Source organism: Thermobia domestica, chromosome 1, assembly GCF_964235325.1.
Source record: "Thermobia domestica chromosome 1, izTheDome1.hap1.1, whole genome shotgun sequence".
In the NCBI taxonomy this organism is placed as follows: domain Eukaryota; kingdom Metazoa; phylum Arthropoda; class Insecta; order Zygentoma; family Lepismatidae; genus Thermobia; species Thermobia domestica.
The window spans coordinates 314,159,760-314,181,714 of record NC_137454.1 but is presented as its reverse complement, the minus strand read 5'-3'; the positions used below and the strand labels follow the sequence as shown (position 1 = coordinate 314,181,714).

At 35.7% G+C, this 21,955-nt stretch overlaps 1 protein-coding gene across 2 annotated transcripts in view; it reads left to right on the top strand.

Moving 5' to 3' along the window:
• The window catches only part of LOC145662438 (uncharacterized), a 193,978-nt gene that overhangs the window by 92,184 nt on the left and 79,839 nt on the right, over positions 1-21,955 (top strand). For both annotated transcript variants that reach the window (XM_081728023.1, XM_081728013.1), the window contains exon 8: positions 12,267-12,340. In XM_081728023.1, coding sequence (XP_081584149.1) covers positions 12,267-12,340 — 74 coding nt within the window. The remainder of the gene's footprint in view (positions 1-12,266; positions 12,341-21,955) is intronic.

Here is a 21,955-nt window from a genome sequence, read left to right as displayed (position 1 = left end):
TCGCAGACCATGCTGAGGTCAAATATACATTATTATTAGAAACCGTTGAATCTACTCAAAGTATACCAATAAAGAATTTTCACCGGGATATAGACGAGGGCTTTCGAGCAATGGTCGTGCAAGATATAGACGCTGTTTGCCATCTTTAGATAATGAAGCATATACCTTATGAAGTTACCAAAGTCCAATTTCTACCATTTGTATATATGTCAGCAAGCAATTATGACACCGTAAACAGTGTTCTTCACTACGCTTCCGAAGTGTCCCAAGAAACAAAGTGAAAGCAGTTTTGTGACGTTAGATCAGTCACTATAAGCAAAAGCATGCAATATCGTAGTTTCTTCTCCAGATTTATCTTACATCACGGTGCAACTTGGAGGTTTCCATATGCTAATGTCTTTCATGGGCGCCATCGGACACATCATGCCAAGCAGCGGTTTGAAGGAGTTATTGGCCACTGTTTATTCTACAAATTCAATTGATAAAATGATGTCTAGTAACCACTATTCAAGGGCTGTTCGAGCTCATTTGTTAACACAAGGAGCACTGGCACATATTTTGTTGAATAGCATTGACATTCTCGATGAGACGAAAGTAGAAATATCGAACATTGCCAAAGAAGCTATCAATGGATTATGTACTTATGAATACATTAATGGCTCTGCAGTAGTTAAGGATCTTTTAAACTAATTTCAAGATTGCCTGACATCGAAAGCTGAAAAAGGACCAACTGCAAAATTTAAGATACAATACTTCCATATAGGTGACTCTTCTAAAGAACTTAAGAACTTCATATATAGGAAGAAAGGATGAGTGATTGGGAGTTACTTTGATATGTAGGCCTATGAAACAAATTATGTCGTTCTTCTACGCTACTGGCCACTTAGCATATGCCAAATCTTGTTAAATGTACTTAAAATATATTAGCATTCTTTACACGAAGTTATCTGAATTGGAGATGGAAGCATTCATAAGAAGTTTTGTAGTCAGAAGAACAAACGAATTGTGGGCTAGACTACGGACCGATATGTCCATTGAACAGACGCATATGAGAACCATGAAAATTGTTGGAGGTCTCAGTCGAGGAAAAGAAGTGTCAAAAATTGTTGTGCCAAAGTGGATACAAGGCGCCAGTATCATCTGAGCAAGCTGAATGCTTCGAGAAATTTTGCCATGTAAGGCCGGTCACAGTGAGCCATGTTGATCTCGAAAGAACAAAAAAAAAAGTATGGAAAACGACATACATGATTCGAAGGTATTTGTGAGCTGGCTTGAAATACACTGTCCATTTGTCGAACTCAAGAAATTTTAATCCTTATCGACAGGTGTCAGTTCAAATAGTGCCTTCGGCAGTGGGTACCTTCGTAAAGCTAGGAAGACGAAAGAAACCCACTAAAATGTACTCTGCCACGTAACTGAAGGAGAAGCACCCTAACCTAAAAGAACACTTCCTGTTCGTTCATTCTATTTATATAAGTGGTTTTAATTCTGACAAGTCTTCTTTCATAAAGGAAAGACCAAGACAGTTGCACTACTGAACAAGTGAGAAAACATTCGAGATGCTGTATCTCCAATAATTCTGATGCTACCAAGAATGAGATTTGTGAAGCAGGAGAAATGTTCGTCCTTGGATAACACGGAGCAGACAAATCAGATAAATGTCTTGATGACTACTGGTATACATGTTTTAACAGAGAAATTGCAAAAAGGAAAATCAAAGTGAAGTTGGATAGTCTTCCTTTGACATCGGATGCAGCCTCCATGCACAGGTTAAGGGTTTTTTACCAAGTGCAGTTATAGAGAGGGAAACCACTTGATCCAGAAGAATGGGGATGGAAAGCTCATGGAAACGTTCTTCTGCCAATCCCAATGACTCAAGCACCGGCACCTGACTAATTAATGAAACTAATTTCATGCCCCTGCATAACAAACTGTGAATGTTATTATTTATGCGGCAAGGGATGTAATAATCAACCTGCAATAGAAATAATAGATGATGAAAATGAAGATGGAAATTAGAATAACGATTACATTCGTGGATTAGGCTTCCAGGGAACACCACATAAAAAAACGCGCCAATTTGTCTTTTCTCCCAATATTGTAAACGTAGTGTAAAAAAAGTCATCACAAAAATCATAAGTAATATCTGCGCTTGCGATTTATGTCACGAAGCGGAAAACATATCTATTAGCAAAGGTGACTTGATTAGATAAGAAAGGAAACTTTTCTGTGCGCTCAAATACTCAAGAAATATTCTACAATTCATCTTTTGTAATAAAAATCAATTAGAGATAAATAATAGTCAATTAATCTACAAAAATACAGTATTCCGGTAACAAGAAACAATTTTCGGCTGATTTATAATTTTAAGACGGAAATACTGACCACAGTTTCTGGAAAGCCATGAGTATTGAAGAAAAATGTAAAAATTATATTTAATAGAATACTTTTTAGTCTTTCAAAATGGTCGAGTTAATTTTCTTTCTAAAGTTAGCCATTTTACAGAAATTAGCCAAAAACGAATGAAGGAGGCTGATTGTCCCCCCTTTTTCCAAGATGGTGGTGTCACCATAAGTCAGATCATTCAGGACTGTTAAATGTTGATGAGGAGCACAATTACAATAATCTCGTGGAGAGAAAATTTCATTATTTACGAGCAAGGAAAAAAAAATCACAAATATACGAGTATCTCGAGGTGTAGCAATGTGCTGACCACACATCACCTGATCAAACTTGCCGTGTGAATGGTGATAGAATGCTTACATTTTAAGAGACTTGTAAAAGCTCTATCTAATAGGAAATTTTCTGCTCTTTCAAATTGGTCTAGCTTATTTTCTTTCTAGAATTAACCGTTTTCGAGAAATTACCCGAAAACCAAATGAAGATATGTGATCGTCCGCCATTTTCCAAGATGGCAGAGTTATCACAAGGTGGATCATTCAGGACTTTTAGTATGTTGATTAGGACCACTATTACAATCTTGTGAAGAGAAAAATTCTGTCTGTTGTTAAATACTTGTAGGTCTGTCTGAAAAGTATCAGACTATGATCCCGGAAAAACAGTAACATCACCTGCTGTATTCGTCATTCTAATTCCTATCAAAGTAGTTCCCTCTTCGTTCCATTCTCCGAGTTCAGCGCCTGGAACACCTCCTTAGAATGTGCCATTAGGACAGATGACACTACATTTGATGTTCTCTTGGGTGCAAAAGTGTGTTCCTTTCAAGCATCTTTTGGTAGTTAATTGTGACACATGTTTTATTGCCAGCCAGTGCCGTATACTGGTTTGATGGCTTGGGCTACCACTAACCTTTATAACATCTGAACATTATTATTATTATTATTATTATTATTATTATTATTATTATTATTATTATTATTATTATTATTATTATTATTATTATTATTATTATTATTATTATATAATAAAAATTTGTAATAATAATAATAATAATAGCCCTCCTTCGTTGGAGTAATGATTAATTCCTAGTTGGATCTAGTTCCTCATTAGTAACGCCTATGCCTTTCCTGCTGTTCTAATCGCTAGAGCCTTTGATGGACGTAGTCCCGGCATGATTTTCGGTCTGAAAAGGTTGAACGCATTACGATGGTTTAGATTCTATCGTAGCTTGTCAGTCTGTCTCATATAGCCTCGGTGCAGCAAAGGAACACTTCTATCGAACAAACAAGCAAACAAATAATAATGGAGTAAGAATGTAATGTACCATTACAGTTAAAAGTAATGGCAACCTTTTTCTACGCACCCTGTACCTAGTATTTTTTTTTAATTCGATTTCGGTTTAATTACACAATTTATTTATTCTCCTTACTTCGAATTAAATGTAATGAATCGAAAGGTTTCGTTAGTAATCATATTTTAACTGAATAATATATTTATTTATATTTTGATTAATTGTAAATCCCATTTTCGCATATACAAGTTGAATAGTTACAAGGTTTACCATTCTGACGTCATACCAAAAAATAGTTCCGTCATTGGATATAAATTTTCTTAATTTCAGACCAATGTAGAATTTAGTCAGGTACCTAATCTTTCCCTCACCCCCTCTCACTAGTCCATAGTCACTTACAGATCCGGTTATATCTGGATTTGCCAAATTTCTATTCGCTTTGTAATTTCCGCGGCTGGTAGACTCCGCCCTGATTCGTGGAATTTTCCAACCCCGGTCGTTTTCGGCGCAATGTTCTCACTCTCATCAAAACCATCTTAGTAGGAGCATCTCGTGATTTCTCTTTCAACATATCTGCTTAAAAAACCAGGATTTCGACGAAAGTCAGGTAAAATTTTAGTTTCATTTGTCTTAGGAGACGCCATATGATGAATTAGAAAAATACAAGCCTATACTGTGTTAAGTGAACTGTAAAAATAAAGGAGAAATAGGAACCATCTTTTCAGACGCCATATTGCTCGTCATTCAAGCCAAAGCATAGGCAGTTTGTAATAGTGATTTTTGATCTTTTAAAACTCAGTTAGGGATTAGGGACAATACGACCTGTTTTGAGTGTTTCGTTCGTGTATTAGGTAGATGTGATTTTTTTATTATTTAGTAAGTGCATGTACCTAGTAGGTTTCCTAGCTGTAACATCAATAATCATAATGACAGCTTATGCTAGCGTAAAAGGGCTCCTATCCCTTTTTGAAATTGAACCATTTCTAGCGGGGGATGGGTTAGTTATTGTTTGTTTTAGGGCCTTTTCCCCTTTCAGGGGAAGGGTCCCTCAATAAACCTTGTTAAGGTGCCCCCAAAGCGTCAATTTTTAGCAATAATTTTGTAAACAATTGGTCAGGTCAATTGGACCTAGGGTTAACTATTCTCATTTTGCCCCCATCAAGTTTAATAGAGCCGACTCTATATACCGACAAGGAGTAATATGATTAAAGGTGCTTGCCTTTAATATGCATGTAATTAAATGGTGCTTGCTTAGTTAGTATTTATGTGTAGTATTTATAGTAGTGTGTGTAGTTAGTAGTTCTGAGTGAGTGCATGATTTTACCATAAGGACAATGTATTAAATATGCGTCAATTTAGTACCCTTTTTGTAACTATACATAAATAAACGAGAGTAAATATTAGATTTCTGATTAATAAGTACAAGTATATATTTCAGTACACGGTAAATTATGCCTCCACTACAGCGCCACCGTGTCCATTTTCGGTAGTCAATTGTTTGTTGACATTACGACATCGCCTGACTTAGTGATTTAGATTGTTTGATTTTGGCCATTTATTCTCAAATTACATCCCGTGGACATGGGTTTCGGTTCGAATGAGTATGCATTTATATGAAATAGCATGAGATCTTAGTATTTTGAAAATTACAGCTTGCTATGTCATTTAGAACCCGAAATATTCAATGGAATAAAGAATGCCTATTTTCTTAATAGAGGTAAAGTCCATATGCTGCTACTATTTGTTTCAAAATGTAGTTTTAAATTCCCTTTTCCCGTGGCTGTAGAAAATTTCCATTTTTGCTTTAGTTTTATCAGCAAATCAGAAATTAATTAATCGTTGACAATTTAACTTTCAGTAAATACACGTATGATTTTTTTTAACTGCGAAGTAAATGCAATTTGGGTGTTTCGAAACAAAGAGTCCGTGGTTCGATGAATGTTATCGTGTAGTAGTTTGAGCGTGATAGATTGTGATAATTATATATTTATTAGTGTGTAATATAAATATGCGTATGGCCTGCGTGTAAAATGTATGAAATAGGGTGTCTGTAAAATATTTCTTCCTGTGGAAATGAGTAAATAATAATTAAATTTAACGATATAATAATAATACGGTTATAATGTGAAGTGAATGAGATGGTATAACACCTATATTTAAATGTATAGGCCTAGTGTATATTATATAGTGAGAATATGAATATGTTTACTAAAAAAAAATCTCTCGCGTTTCGACTTCTACACCAGTACATTCATCCAACCGAGTTTGCTATTTGGATAGTAAAGTATAGTTGGGCATTGTGTGTTACTTCGCATTTAAGTACCTCATAGTAACAGCCCCGGATTCTTAAGCCTTTCATCAGATAGGGTAGCATCATGTGGGAATTACTTCTAAATGTTGACAGAAATGATAATTAAGAAAACTAACTGCTATATCCTGTGATCATTGAAAAGTACAGGTTTGGTCATTTGTACCTTTAACATTCATTGACTCTCCGAGATTTTTTTTCGTTGCTTACCCTATTTATTATGCAGTGCTCATATAACTTAGATCGGACTATCCGATTAAATCAACTGCTACTAAATTAATATTTATGTCAATCGCGTACCCGGACGTCGACCCATGATCCTCTTGAGCATTTTCGTTTCTTTTCTTAGTTTAATTAGTTGATGGAAATTAACGACGTCCCAGACTTTGGCATGTCTGCGTAGGGTAGCTATCGGTGATGTTTGGTCATTGAAATCACCGATCCAAAATTCAGTTTGTTTAATTTTTTTTTATTTTGGCAAATTCTCATTAGGGATATCGTATCTATTACTCTAGTTTCATTACTATTCTGGCCTCTCCTAGTTTCTTAGAGGTCGGATTATTTTTTTTTCTTTTTGAAATTCTAAATTAGCGCCTTCTCTAACCTTCCGGTGGATTTCCGGGATCTCCAAGGACTCAACCGGATACAGCGAGGAGGGGAATTTCCTTAAAGCTTTCGACTTTCTGAAAATTCCCTTGCGGGCACGGACTAGTTGTGTGTTTGGAGATAACTTTTGAGTTTACGTATTTAAGTAAACCACCCCCTTTTTGGCATAAAAGAGAATATTTGGTTATAATAGTATGTTGTATACGTAAATTCGACCACTTATCTTTCGTAGTTGTAATGTTCTGTCTCCTCTCTTTTTACTTATACTTCTTCTACTTCTTCTCTAAAGTTTTTTTTTAATTTTTCAACCTTCCCCCCCCCCGGTTCTGAAACTCATGAAAACATACAATATTCATATCACTTATTTCGATCGTATGTACTAACTGAGACATCGAGGGATACAATTCGGGGAGGTGTTTCAGCACAACTCAGGACCATTTTCGCGATTCTCAACCCACCACTGGAGAAACTGGCGAGAAGGTACACTATATTTTCAGATTCCCAGAAACTTACTTCTTATTCATTGATCGTACAAATTACATACATTGATTAATAATTTCTGGTTTTCTTTCTATTGATTGGTTATATGGTGTATGTATTAGTAGTTTGGGCCCACTAGTTTCGAATAACATTGATTTTTTTCTTTTTCTGTATATACATAATATATATATGTACTTACATAGTTTAAAGGGTTACGTACCTGCTCTATTTGTTGTATTTCCACCTCTTATGTCAACTTATTAAATAACACCAATTATTTCTTTATACGCGGATCTTAGTAAAATTGAATTATTATTAATTATCGGGTTTATATATATAAAGTTTCAATATTGCAACCTTATGAAAAGAAAAAGAATTTTGTTAGTCAGGGTTTTTTGTTTTGTCTTTGAGCCAATAAAATGTGAATACTTATTGAATATAAAAAGGTTATGTAGAATTTAAACGTCGACGAAATACTAAGATGGATATTAAAGTAAAATTTATTATATTGAGTAATATGAATATATATATATATATATATATATATATATATATATATATATATATATATATATATATATATATATATATGCGAGTATGTATGTGAAAGGCTCGGTATTTACCCTGGTTGTTTTAGGTTGCCATGGATTTTTGACACCCGACATTGACCAATTATTTGTGATGTAAAGTATTACCGCGTAATTTATAATTAATGACACCTTATTAATTTGTTAGTAATGTTTGTAACTATTCAATTTTTTAATACTATGTCAAATGTTGCATGGAACAAGTAGCAGGTCGTAAGAAAACAAAACCCTAATCCTTATCCAAACTTATTTTGCGAGACCAATAGTGAAATCAGTGAATTACGAAATAGTGCGCCCGACCAACGAATCCTTCTATCAGAAAACTATAAAACAAATCCTCCCCTACGACTGGAAAACATAACTATTTGTCGTTCGTCAGTTCAGTGACTAGAATCTTTTGACTAAATGATCTAGACCAGAAAAAAATCGATGAACCGATTTTGGTAATAATTTAGGAATGTGAATACAGGACCTAGATAGGTCCAGAGACTAGCTCCATTGAGACATATAGTGTAATGGAAATAAGTTCCCAATGTTTGGGACTGGACTCAATATTTTAAATCTCGATAAACTTTGAATATTCATACCAAGTGCGTTGAGTGACGAAATAAAAAATATATATGTAATATGAAGCAACTATTTGTCTGTAATTAAAACCAAAACGACTAAATACTCTCATGGACACCAAACACAGTGAATATAGAGAGTTGAAAAAGGAGTTATTATCGACGCGAGAAAAGACTCATAAAATTGTCGAAATTTCTCCTCTTGGGACAGAGACTCAATAAAATGCTACTAAAGTGCTTTTTTTAAAGAATGATTAACCAATTATATTTTTTTCTTTCCTTTTTCACAATGATATGTATTCATTGCCCTGAATCTTAAATATGTTTAATATTGACCTTTGATGTTTTTTATTCCTTTATTGTTTGGCTTTCGTCTTTTGTCGAATATTATTTTTTTAATGTAATCCAACTTTTAATATCTCTAGAAAGAGAAATGTGTTATTTGATATTGTTGAAAGTAGCAGATTTCTATGCATGTTTATGAAACATTCTTTTTTTTCATGTATCAATTTTTTCCTGTTATGTCAAACTAAGTTTTTCTTTTATTGAAATGTAATAAATGTCTATAGAAGTGTAGTTAGGTTAGTTTAATTCAACTAAATACAACCTGAAGTATACATTGTCCTGCATGAATGTGTGTGTGTGAGTGAAATGTAGGTTTAGTATTAAGTGCACCAATTATTTTGACATATATGGGTGACTTACTATGGTTAATGGTAGTTGGCAATTAAAGTCGTTGAATGTCAATACTAACTTAATTTAAGTTGGCTCTATGAAGGAAGCAAAAAGGACTGAAGTAACCTGAACGAACGATCACCATGGGAGAACTGTGAAAGTCAGAATCTTCGACAAATAGATATGTTACTCTGATTTTTTTTTTTTTTTTGTCGTCGATTCTAACATGCCATCAACTTCATCGTTTATTTTTCAAATATTGGATATTAGTCTAGAATTTCTGGAAATATTGAATAAACGGTTAAATTAAACTTTCTCATCTATCTCAGAGCTAGATTGGGATAATTCGGTAGTTGGGGTTAAATGGATCTAGGTCTGGGATGTATGGGTTAACATTTGTCTACATTTGATCACCTTAATACCAAACATTCACCCAATAGCTGTTGGAAATGATCCCAATTCGATAATTATTCACTTTCCTTTACCATATTTCTCAAAATATCCAGTAACAGTTTCCTCTTTATCACCTTCTTGCTTTACCTCTTTTCTCTTCTATCTTCCTTTTCCTTTCTTCATCTTCTTCTTCTATTTTTAATGAAACTGAAAAGGGGGGTCGTGACTGGGAATTCCATATATAATAAACACGGTCATGTATTTATTTATTTTATTTTATATTCTTCAAAAGTCCGATAAAGAGTTTTCTCATTTCGATCGAACCTAGTATGTTCGAAATTAAGAAATGGATAATGTATTCCAATATAATTAGACATAAGCCTATAGATTCATGAATATACCCACCAGGGGTGAAGGGTTCCCATTCACGACTTATTCCATGCATCTTATATGTTACAGAAGGAGCTTAGTATTCTTAGCTTTCTTTCTTTCTTTTTTCTCCCCTTTTATCAGTTTTCAAGAAAAATTAAATATTTGAGTTTTACGTCCGACGGTTATGCCGATTAGGCTAAAGGAGACGCTGAAATAGGCGATTAGCAACAAAGGAGCCTCAGTCTCTAAGAGCCTTCGCAATGTAACGCAAATAATGACACAAGTAATTATAACTATGTTGACTAAAATAAGATACTGTAAAACACAAACTTTGCATTGCGTTGATGCTAACCGCTACGGAACGAGGCTCAAGATGTCCTAGACAATCCCCAGAGACTCCCAAAATGCGCTGTCATTCTCGTTAAACTTCCCTTTACCTTCGCTCACGTCCAAGAAACCGATTACTCTAGAGGCAGCTGGTGTTACCTGCTAACCCGTTCGTACGCTGTGGGCGGAGGTGGAGAGAAGGGGAATGCGCTAATAACTACATAATTCTTCTTGCAGTTCAGTAACTAGAGGAGGTTTCCAGCTACGTTGCGAGATTGAAAATCTCTTACGGAAGCGAGACAGATTGCGAGAAAAAAGTTAGTGAGTGTTTCTAAATACATACATTTCGCAGTAAGAAGGTACTAAAGTATATATACCAAAGTATAAAGTTATCAATTTAAATTAGTTCATATTATATTAACTGTATCTTGTAATATTCTAGGGCTACCGCCGGTAGGCCCGGTAGCCCACAAAATACGCCACTGTTGCCAGCCTAATAACTACTTTCATGTAAAAAAATAAATAAATATGCAGTGGTTCTTACATAAACTCAAAGGGTATAGGAGCGCTGTTCTGACTTCGGATTTTGTCGAAATATTCCGCTGCACTTATAATGATGTAGGAGAATCATGATGCTGTGTGAACCGAAAATGTTAGAAAATATTCTAATTCATGACATTTCGTTGCTATGAGGTTAGCATATGCGTCTTTGATGCAGGAGACAAGGGTTCAATTCCCATGGGTAGCTTATGTGGTTCGGATCCCGCTTTAAGCTGTAAGTTCACGCCTCGTATGTATCGTTGCTGAAAGGAACGCTAAACTCAAAATCAAATAAAATCCAATTCAATCTAACAATCTAATCCATAATTCATAAATACTTAAACCAGCATCTAGTATAACTTACCTATGTAGGACAGTATTTCTTTTTAAAGTGGGAAACGAGATTAGTACAAATGAGTTGGTGTGCACATACACATTTAACAAAAAATGCGTAAGTAAAATACATATACAAAAGTAAGTCACAAGTCTTGCAATATTTCCAAACCCCAAAGAGCAGATGTGTACATACACCGTGATCCACCGTAAATCGAAAGTAAAACTAGCACAAGAGGTAGTGAGCAAAGCGGACTATTTAATACCGAGGCAGCCACTTCGTCAGTATTTTCAATCAGTTTTTAGTGGATTTAACGATGAGTGATGAACGTCTGATACGTGAACTTTTATATGAGTTTGAAGTCGAGCATAACATTGCGGAAGCAACCCAAACATTCCCCGTATGAAAGGAAAAATGCAGTGAACCAGAGCACAGCAACTCGTTGGTTCCAGAATTTTCGTGTAGGTTGTGAAAATGTCGAGTATCAGCCACCCGGCCGCCTCATGGTAGCAGATGAGGTCATACTAAATGCCATTGAAGAAAATCCATCCACCAGTGCGTTTCTTCACGAACTCGGAAACACCGTCACGAGCTCCGCATTGTACCAGATAAGTTAACCACAGTTCAGGTTCAAAGGAGAGTGGATGTGTCGCAACACTGCTGCAAAATCTGCTTGGTGTGCGTTTCCTAAATGGATTGTCCCATACGACGAAAAGTGAATGTTTTCTCGAAATTTGAATGTGCAACAACAGTGACTGAACAAAGACCAAGTTCCAGAACTGGTCGTGAAACAGGGCTGTTTCGAACCTAAAGTGTATGGTAGAACTACGGGGATATATTTCACTTCGAGTTCGTTCCTAACGGTCGTACCATTAATGCTGACTTTTATTCGAACAATTGGTGCGGATATTTGCTGCACTGTGCCAAAAATATACAGAATTTTATACCAAAAGCGCGCACTGCTGCAACAGAGTCACGTAACTATAGACTCGAAAAATGCAATAAGAAATTCAGGAACTTATGGCATCGAACAGATGAAACAGCCGGCTTTTAGTTCTGCCCCTGCCCCTTTGTATTGCTACCTCTTTTGGTCCATGGTGTTCTTCCTTAAATCATAATGCTTCACAAACTAGTACAAGATGTAAACAGCAATGAGTGACTCATTTGCCTCAAAGGACAAGACGTGGTATCGACTTTGAATCAAGGAACTGGCAGGAAGGTGGCTACAGACAGGCCAACCTAGGGGCTATGCTTTGAATTCTAATCTCCTTTCTTTGTACTGTAATAAATATGTGTATGTTGTGTACCAGAACATTTCAAGACTTACGAGTCATCGTTGTATATTAAATTGAAAGATGTAGGATTTACTTTCAGATTTTATTTTCAGAGACCACTGTCCCATAGACTTATTCGTTGGTACCAGAAAGGAGAAAAAATAACTGGAGAACCTCAAATTCCAAGGTAACAGTAATAAAAATGTATGTAGTAATCATAAAAAGAATACTACAATAGTGTACAGAGGTTGATCCGTTTCCATCGGATCAAATTGAAGTTGTTTCTTACCTAAGATGATCCACACCTCTACGATGTGATGCTTGATGTGATGGCCACCTTTCCACTGCAACAGACATCATTGGAGCTACATTAGGGTGATATAGTTCCAACCCTGCCTGGAGGCTTTCCAGAGGCCATTTACGGTGCTAATTCGACGAAGTGAAACACGTCGTTTGAGGATATCAAAAACACAATTATCCATGGGACCAGCATGTGGAACCTTCGCGTAAATATCTTCGAACAGAATAGCATGGATACCAGTTGCAGCTGGTATGCATCGGTAGGAAACCAGTGGTGATTTGCTTATGTGACAAAGTTTTGTAGTGGGAGATCCACATAATGGGTGTCACCTGCATACAATGTTGGTATTTTGCCTGTTTAACTAGGGATAGAATATCATTGTGATCTTTATAAGAAACATTGATTTTGACAGTTCTTTTCGACTTTGCGAATCTTGAGCTTCCTTGTGTAGGAAAAGCCAGTAACAATCATAAAGCATTCTAAGAAACTATATTTGTATTCACGCACGAAGTTACATCAAAAACCTCTGTAAGTGATGGCTCTGACTTTTCTAGAGTCTGTGCTTTGTCCAATGTCACAACAGATTTCCAGCGGTCACCAGGTAGGTGGCGCTCATACACTGCCCCAGTTCTTTTGCTCTGCGGTATGCCGTAGTATTGACAAATTCGAGTTAGCCTGCAGTTGGCAGCCTCAATGTACGATGGATTGGATGATTCAGTGTTAATTGGGCATATGTAATCTTTTAGTCATTATATGCTGTGGTAATGGATTCTCACAGTCAGACACATCCAAAATCTTTTTCAGTATATGTCTTGTGAATGTCACTGGCGCCCTCTTTGAATATGATATCATTGTTGAGGATTGTAAAGGAAGATGCTGTGAACAACGTCTAATTAATTACTAACAGTGGCCCGTCCTATCAGAAAAGCATTGTTCCGACACAGTTCTACTCCTTAGGAAATATTAACGCTTGCATGGAAGAGAGCCACGACATATTTTTCTCAAAAGAGTTTTTTTTATATATAGCAATATTTTGCCCTTTACAACACCTTCTTCCTGCTAGACAACAACTAAAAGACTGATACATGTGTTGTGTAGTTTTGTTGCTCTGTGAAAAAAGATTTGACAGGTGTCGCAGTCTGAAACTTGTTCCGATGGAAACGGATCAGTCTCTGTATTCGACTAATATAAAGTTGCACTTGTAAGGTTAATGTGCGGTGCTATAATTTATTTTTTTAAAAAAATCTCTGAAAGGCACCCTTAATTGGACGGTGCCCCGTCAACTATCAATGACTACACATTGTGTTTAATTGAGCCGTAGAGTGTGGGATGCGTAATCAAGAGGTCGTAGGTTCAGATCGAGAAAAACACATATTTTTCTCTAGTTTAAAGACTTTGAAGGGAAGATTTTTCTGTTCCGTTCATCTTGTAATGTTGGAACAAGGGGTTAGGATACTCAAATAAGCATAGTAAAAATAAGAAAAGAGGGAGAAGTTATATTACTAAGTTGGCTACTTTAATTATATTGGCACCTCTCTAGAACGTTTTTAGAAGTTAAGAGTTTAGATATCTCTTCCTCTATCTTACTTGTCTATAAATCTATTATTTTAATTTTAATAGTTCTTTAGTAAATCAAATAGATTTTAGAGACATTATGATCTCTTCCTTTCTTTTCTCTTCACTTCGTCTCTGGAGATGAATGTTCTGACAAATAGACTCCAGAGGCAATTTTTAAAAATAAATATATCTACACTGTTACTGATGCATATTGTGGTGCTGTGGTATATTTAGGGGGCAATTGGGCTCAAACCCCCTCCCCGAAATAACTTTGTTAGTTTTTCGCATTCCACGTACAACAATAATCCTTCTTACCATTTCTAAGAATTTCAATAACTTTCCATTTTCTTATGTCCTTTGTTCAGAAATAATACTGTATTTGTCAAATTTCATTTCATGTAAGAACTGCGTTTCTTTTTCTTTTTTTCGTCCATTCTACTCTTCTGTTTCGTTTTCTTAGTTGTTACTTTCTTTCGTTTTATCGTACTTTCGACCGTTGTTAGTTGTGATTCAAGTCGGCTGTCGTCAGTAACACTAAAACTGAGAAAGTATGTATCTTAATATAGGCCCTAATCACCATACTGTTCACAAGGAGCTGTTTTTTTTTTTAATGTAAAATTATTAAATTTGTTATGAAAAATTATGTAAGAACAAAAATATTGTATGAAATATAATATAATAATATTAATATCTTTCTATTGTTCATAACTATTTTATCCTTTGATTATTTCATTCAAATTTCACCTTTTCCTTTACATGACTTACAAGGGCGCCCATGTTGTGGTTTCCAGGAGAGGGCAAGTATAAGCGACATTTCAAATGTAGTCTCCAATTTTGCTATAAATATTCTTAAAAATCTATTGAATTTTCGATCTTCCGAACTACAATTCCCTCTAAAGGGGGGGGGGGGGGCAAGCGCCCCACCTTGCCCCCCTGATGGTCGCCCTTGATGACTTATATTTCTTTTCCTTATCGCAGGATCTGTATTTAATTTTAAACGATAGGTTACTTATTTTTCTAGAATCTGACACCACCGAGTTTCATACATTTCCCCGCGCATTTCCTTCTTGATAATATGGATATTATTCTACCTTTCAGTTATTTCTGCCCACTCTCACTCAATGTTTTCATTCCTCATTCTGGAAGTGTCATTATACAAATATTAAAGTAAGGAAAATGAACTTCATTAAAATTGGTCGGCACCCAAAAGGAAAAAGTATAAGTGCTTATTCTCGTATTGCGCACAGCCCTCCGAAACGAAATTCTAAGTAAGGCCACTCTTGTGGCTCTTAGTTTAACAAACCGGGAAAGAAATTGAGAAACTGAGAATCCATTTTTTTTTTCAGAAACGATATTTCACTGATGCTGCGTATCCGACGTTGAGAATTCACTATATAGACCTACTGCTTACTTCTCTAGTCAAATTAACAACTCTATCACAAATTCTTTGTATCATGGCAGACAGAAGTCTTTGATCAGGTAATGGCGACTGCTTTGAAACAAATGCAGAGTATGAGAATTAAATCTGTCATATCTGTTGTTTGGTGGGGAGAAGAAACAAACTTGTGAACCAAAATGTATAAGAACAACTCAAGTTATTAAATAATAACAATATGTTGGTTTTGTTTCATGTTGAATACGAGAACATCACTTTCTCATCTCGTTTCTAAAACGAAAAAACAAAATCGAGACGAGAATTAACATTTACATTCGAGACGGGACAAGGTTGACTCAAATTATCGTCTTGCACTCAAGATGAGAGTCGAGACGAGACGAAAAGTATCGTAAACATTTCTTGTCTTGTCCCGATTCACGAAATAGTGTATGTCCATTCTTTAAGTAACAATTGCTCTGTAGACTGAATGTTATACGCTATTTTGTTACTTTGTATTTCGGAGCTCATTGAAATATGGCCTGTGTAGGTATTTTTGTAGCGAAGCTTTTATAATTACCCCTGCATATCCTAAAAGTTAGTTTTGTATAAGTCTTACTGTTCAGTGATATTTAGTTACTTTTATTACAGTTATTTTCCTTAAAAGTGCAGTAGAATACTTTCTACATGAAACTTTAGTGGAACGCTTTCGTTTAAAATTTGGGTAGTTGCAAAGGTGTGCCTCAGAGGTAGGGACCCCCCTACCCGAAAACCCAACTTTTTTCTGTAAGTTTTGAGTAAATTTAGGGCAACTTCCAAAATTTTAATACCATTATTATTATTACTAAAGTTTTTTGAATTTAATAGTTCACCCTGTTCCACCCAGCTCCGGCCCAGTGTGTATTGTGCTGCACAAACACCGTACGAGTAGATTTTCTCGGTGTTCCGCCCCTCCCATTACACTAATTAACAAATTTAAACTTTTTGTTTGTTACATGAGAAAAATCACCTGATCTTAAAGGAACTTTTTGCGCTGAATTCGAATATGCACTCGGTTTCTCTCCATCACGTACAGTTTTCCCGTAACAGAGGGATTTTCGGGAAATTCCCTCAAAAATTTCCCTTTTACAGATATTTTATTCCCCTAGCTCCTGTCCCCTTACATATAGTAACATAGAAATCATACCTAAGTATACCTTGATTTATATTTAATAAACCCTAAAAGTTTCGTAAAAATCGCTTTGTTCTTTCTAGAGAAATAAATATATTTGTATGTATACTGTGTGCACTGTTTATTGCACCTGATAGTAATGCTTTCAGATCTCCTGAGTTGGGGTAAAAACGATTTGCTTTATTACTACAAACACAGACATAAAAATGAATATTCACAATAGTCAACAACACACTTGTATTGCTCTCTGTAAATTAGAAACGTGTATAAAAATAGAATGTACTTCCAACGTATATTTTTTAAAACGTACAGTAAATGTATATCTTAATACATATATATACAATTCTCCAAGTTTTTTCGTTTTGTTCATGAAATGGTTATCAATATTTGTTATCAAATGTAACAGAATGCAAAAGAAAGAAAGAATGGAATACAGACTCATTGTTGACAACAATGAACTAATGCAGTCTGAATTTTCCACTACGGTATCGTTTCCCCCCTCCCCCCGCGCATTTCTTTCTTTCTTGTGTTCTTGACACCTGGTGAGGGAGTTTTGTACATTTTTATATTGACGTGTGGTTTAACACTACTTCACTTTCAAAGTTGTCTTTGCTGCTAAGAGTGCTTTCATGTTTGATCTTAACGGCATTATACCCAACTAAGACCAGAAGTTTAGTTTGTGATCAGTACAATGGCGTCAAGAGGACGGCGTTCGTGTGTTAACTCACCAAATAGTTTTTGTTATGTGTGTGGCCAGTTTGTAGTTAAAGGACAGTGTAGATCCATTACGCCATCGGTGAAACTAGCATATTATATATATTTCGGATGTCGTGTGGGAGATCAGGACAAAACTTGGGCACCCAACATAATTTGTGCGTCGTGCTACGTCACTTTACTTGCATGGGCCAAAGGGAAACGGAGGTTCATGAAATTTGCTGTATCAATGGTGTGGAGAGAACCCACCAACCATCTGGATGATTGTTATTTTTGTCTCACAGTAGTTAAGGGACATTCTAAAAAAAGCAAATACACAATAAGTTATCCAAACGTTAAATCCGCAATTAGACCTATTCCGCACGGGGATGAACTTCCACTTCCCGAGCCCCCTACCAACTGGGAAGAGATATGACCAAAAGACTCTGATGATGATCATGACCTTGATGAACCATCGACATCAACATGTACATCCAAGGATCCAACGTTCATCCCTGACTGTGTTCGCGAGCCACATTTCATCCGGCAATGTGAACTTAATGACCTAGTCCGTGATTTGCACCTGACAAAACAAGAGGCGGAACTTCTGGGATCAAGGCTCCAGCAGTGGAACTTATTGGATGCAGAAACGAACATATCAGTGTACAGGAAAAGGCATGTTCAATTTGCAAGCTATTTCTCAATGCAAGATAATGTGTGCGTATGTACAGATATAAATGGGTTGATGGCGGAGCTAGGAATTCCTTACGTTCCAGAAGAATGGAGGTTATTTATCGACGCGTCAAAGGTCAGCCTTAAAGCTGTCCTTTTACATAATGGAAATAAAAAACCTTCTATACTACTTGCGCACTCAGTGAAGATTAAGGAATCCTATGACACCATGTCAACTTTGCTAAATCTTATAAATTACAAGGACCATTGTTGGCAAATATGTTGTGATCTCAAGGTAGTAGGTATTTTATTAGGACTGCAGTGCAGTTACACGAAGTACCAATGTTTTTATGTTTATGGGATAGCCGAGCTGATGACAAACATTTTGAAGTGAAGGAATGGGAACCTAGAGTGAATTACGTACCTGAAGAATGCAACGTCAAATACGCTCCTTTGGTAGATCCTAATAAGATATTACTACCGCCACTTCATATCAAGTTAGGACTTATGAAAAACTTTGTCAAAGCCATGGACACATCTGGTGAAGGTTTCAAGTATTTGCGAGATAAGTTCCCTAACCTGAGTGATGCTAAGATTTCAGCGGGAGTGTTTATTGGTCCCCAAATTAGGAAATTAATGCTTGATGATAGCTTTGACAGCAAGTTAAACAGTGCTGACAAGGGACATCACCCAATTGTCCGGCTCCGATTTCAATGAAATTTTTGTTGCTGATAGAAGACATGTATTCATTACTTGTGATGACAGAAATTTTTGCCATCGTTCATGTTTTCTATTTTTTAATAATTTTTAAAGGTTGTAATGTGGTTAATAGAGATTACTGCAGAAGTCCCTTACTACCCTTTGTAAACGGAGTGTTAATGAAAGAACAACCATGTAGATACGTATAGGGCCTAGGAGGAAGTCGTACGATACGTATGACCTTGACGGCAGCCATCTTGAAATCCGCCATTTTGAATTAAGGTCAAGTTTTTAAAATGGGAATAGGGTAATATAATACATAATTTCGGGCTAGAATTTAATCAGGAAGACAATGGTGAAGTTAGTTTTAAGATGCGCTCATTTGGTGAAAAGTTACAAGCATATTAATTGTTTATACTTACTATGTGCCTAAGTCCCTTACCTCCGCTTCTAACCGTATTAATGATAATAAGTGGATAAAGGTTTCGGTAATACATATTATGCCTAGAGGGAAGTGATACGATAAGGGTATCATTGACGGCAGTCATCTTGAAATCCGCCATTTTGAATTAAAGTGAAGTTTTGATAACCGAAAACCATAGCATGTGGTACCAAATTTTAATAGTAAATTTTCCACAAAAGCCAATGGTGTGCTTATTTTTGTTCTATAGTTAACCAGTATGAATTTATGACTCTTCTAATGTGCACGAAACGTCCATTATTCGATCTTTCAAATTGGCAACACTCCTAATTTTCACCGCATGTCTTAAGATTCCAACTGGCCCTTTGCAATTGTTTCCATGGCTCATGTTTTCTAAATTTATTACATTTTTTTAAGAGTTGCGATTTGTCAGTTCATGAATAGTGTTGGGATAAGCATCCAGCAATCTTTCTGAATTTTGAAGATTTGCCATGTAATTATTAATTTCCTAGGCAGTGTAATTATTTATTTTAACCCAGAGTACATGAGGAACCTATGGACCTACGTGATGTAAAGAAATACAAATGAAATTATAAGAAATTGGTGTAACACGAACTCGCAATTATCATGCAATGTAGCCTACATGTTGCGCAAACGACAAACAGTATTTTTTAAAAAATAAATACAACTTTACAACTTTAAAGGAACAGCAGCAATGATAGAAAATATCAAAAACACATAATATGACTGTTGCCAACACACTGTTTGTACCATGAACAAAATATGAAAACAGGTAACTTGTTTATAAAAAGGTGTAACTTAATCGAGTTCCCGATCAATACTGATTATAAATCTTACAAACATGAACCATCGACAACAATCACTAGAAAACGAATGACTTTTTTGTCTGACTAGCTAAAATATTGCCATAGAAAATAAATAAATAAATAAATATACAATAAACAAATAAATATAAAACAAAAAAAGACCATTGATTTACACAACAATCATATTTCGTTTTCTATTTTGAAGTGAATTTTCAACTTATTTCTCGTCTCATCTACTATCCATTACAAACTACGTCTCCGGTATTACCTGAATGCAAAGTTGGAGTTCTTTCGTTCTGCGATGATTCATTTCAGTAAACGAGTTTTTGAATTGCAGGTATAGGAAATAAATAATTACATTGCCTATGAAATTAATAATTACATGGCAAGTCTTCAAAATTCAGAAAGATTGCTGGATGCTTATCCCAACACTATTCATGAACGGACAAATCGCAACTCTTAAAAAATGTAATAAATTGAGAAAACATGAGCCATGGAAACAATTGCAAAGTGCCAGTTGGAATCTTAAAATATGCGGCGAAAATTAGGAGTGTTGTCAGTTTGAAAGATCGAATAATGGACGTTTCGTGCACATTAGAAGAGTCATAAATTCATACTCGTTAACTATAGAACAAAAATAAGCACACCATTGGCTTGTGGGGAAAATTTACTATTAAAATTTGGTGCCACATGCTATGGTTTTCAGTTTTCAAAACTTCACTTTAATTCAAAATGGCGGATTTCAAGATGACTGCCGTCAATGATACCCTTATCGTATCACTTCCCTCTAGGCATAATATGTATTACCGAAACCTTTATCCACTTATTATCATTAATACGCGGGTTAGAAGCGGAGGTAAGGGACTTACGCACATAGTAAGTATAAACAATTAATATGCTTGTAACTTTTCACCAAATGAGCGCATCTTAAAACTAAATTCACCATTGTCTTCCTGATTAAATTCTAGCCCGAAATTATGTATTATATTACCCTATTCCCATTTAAAAAACTTGACCTTAATTCAAAATGGCGGATTTCAAGATGGCTGCTGTCAAGGTCATACGTACCATACGACTCCCCCCTAGGCCCTATACGTATCTATATGGTTGTTCTTTCATTAACACTCCGTTTACAAAGGGTAGTAAGGGACTTCTGCAGTAATCTCTATTAACCACATCACAACCTTTAAAAATTATTAAAAAATAGAAAACATGCACGATGGCAAAAATTTCTGTCATCACAAGTAATGAATACATGTCATCTATCAGCAACAAAAATTTCATTGAAATCGGAGCCGGACAATTGGGTGATGTCCCTTGCGAGCTAGCTGCCTGGACAGCATTTAAGTGTGTTGTGCACAACTTTCTGGGCAATAACAAAGCTGAGAGTTACACAGAAATCGTACAGGACATGATACAGAAATACAAAGAGTTGGGTTGTAGGATGTCTTTAAAAATCCACTTTTTACACTCCCACCTCAGCTTCTTTCCTGCTAACCTAGGTGCTCTCAACGACGAACAGGGGGAAAGATTCTACCAAGATATAATGGCAATGGAGAAAAGGTACCAGGGACGATGGGATCCTTCAAGGATGGGGGACTATTGTTGGGGTCTTGTTAGAGAATGCAACATTTCTTACAAAAGAAGGAAGTAGTGTACGTTTTTGTAACCCAATGGAAGTTTCATATATTGTGATAGTTTTGATTGTCTTTTCATGACCTTTTGGTACATTTGTATTATTGTTTATTGTAAATTGTCACACTTGTAAATTATATTGTATTATATTTTATATATGTGTTTGTGGTAATAAAGCAAAACGCAACCTCAACTTAAGAGATCTGAAAGCATTACTATAAGGTGCAATAAACAGTACACACAGTATACATACAAACATATTTATTTCTCTAGAAAGAATAAAGCGATTATTACGAAACTTGGAGGGTTTGTTAAATATGAATCAAAGTATACTTAGGTATAATTTCTATGTTAGTATATGCAAGGGGACACGATCTTGGGGTGTAAAATAAACGAAAAGGGAAATTTTTGAGGGATTTTCCCGAAAATCCCTCTGTTACGGGAAAATCGTACG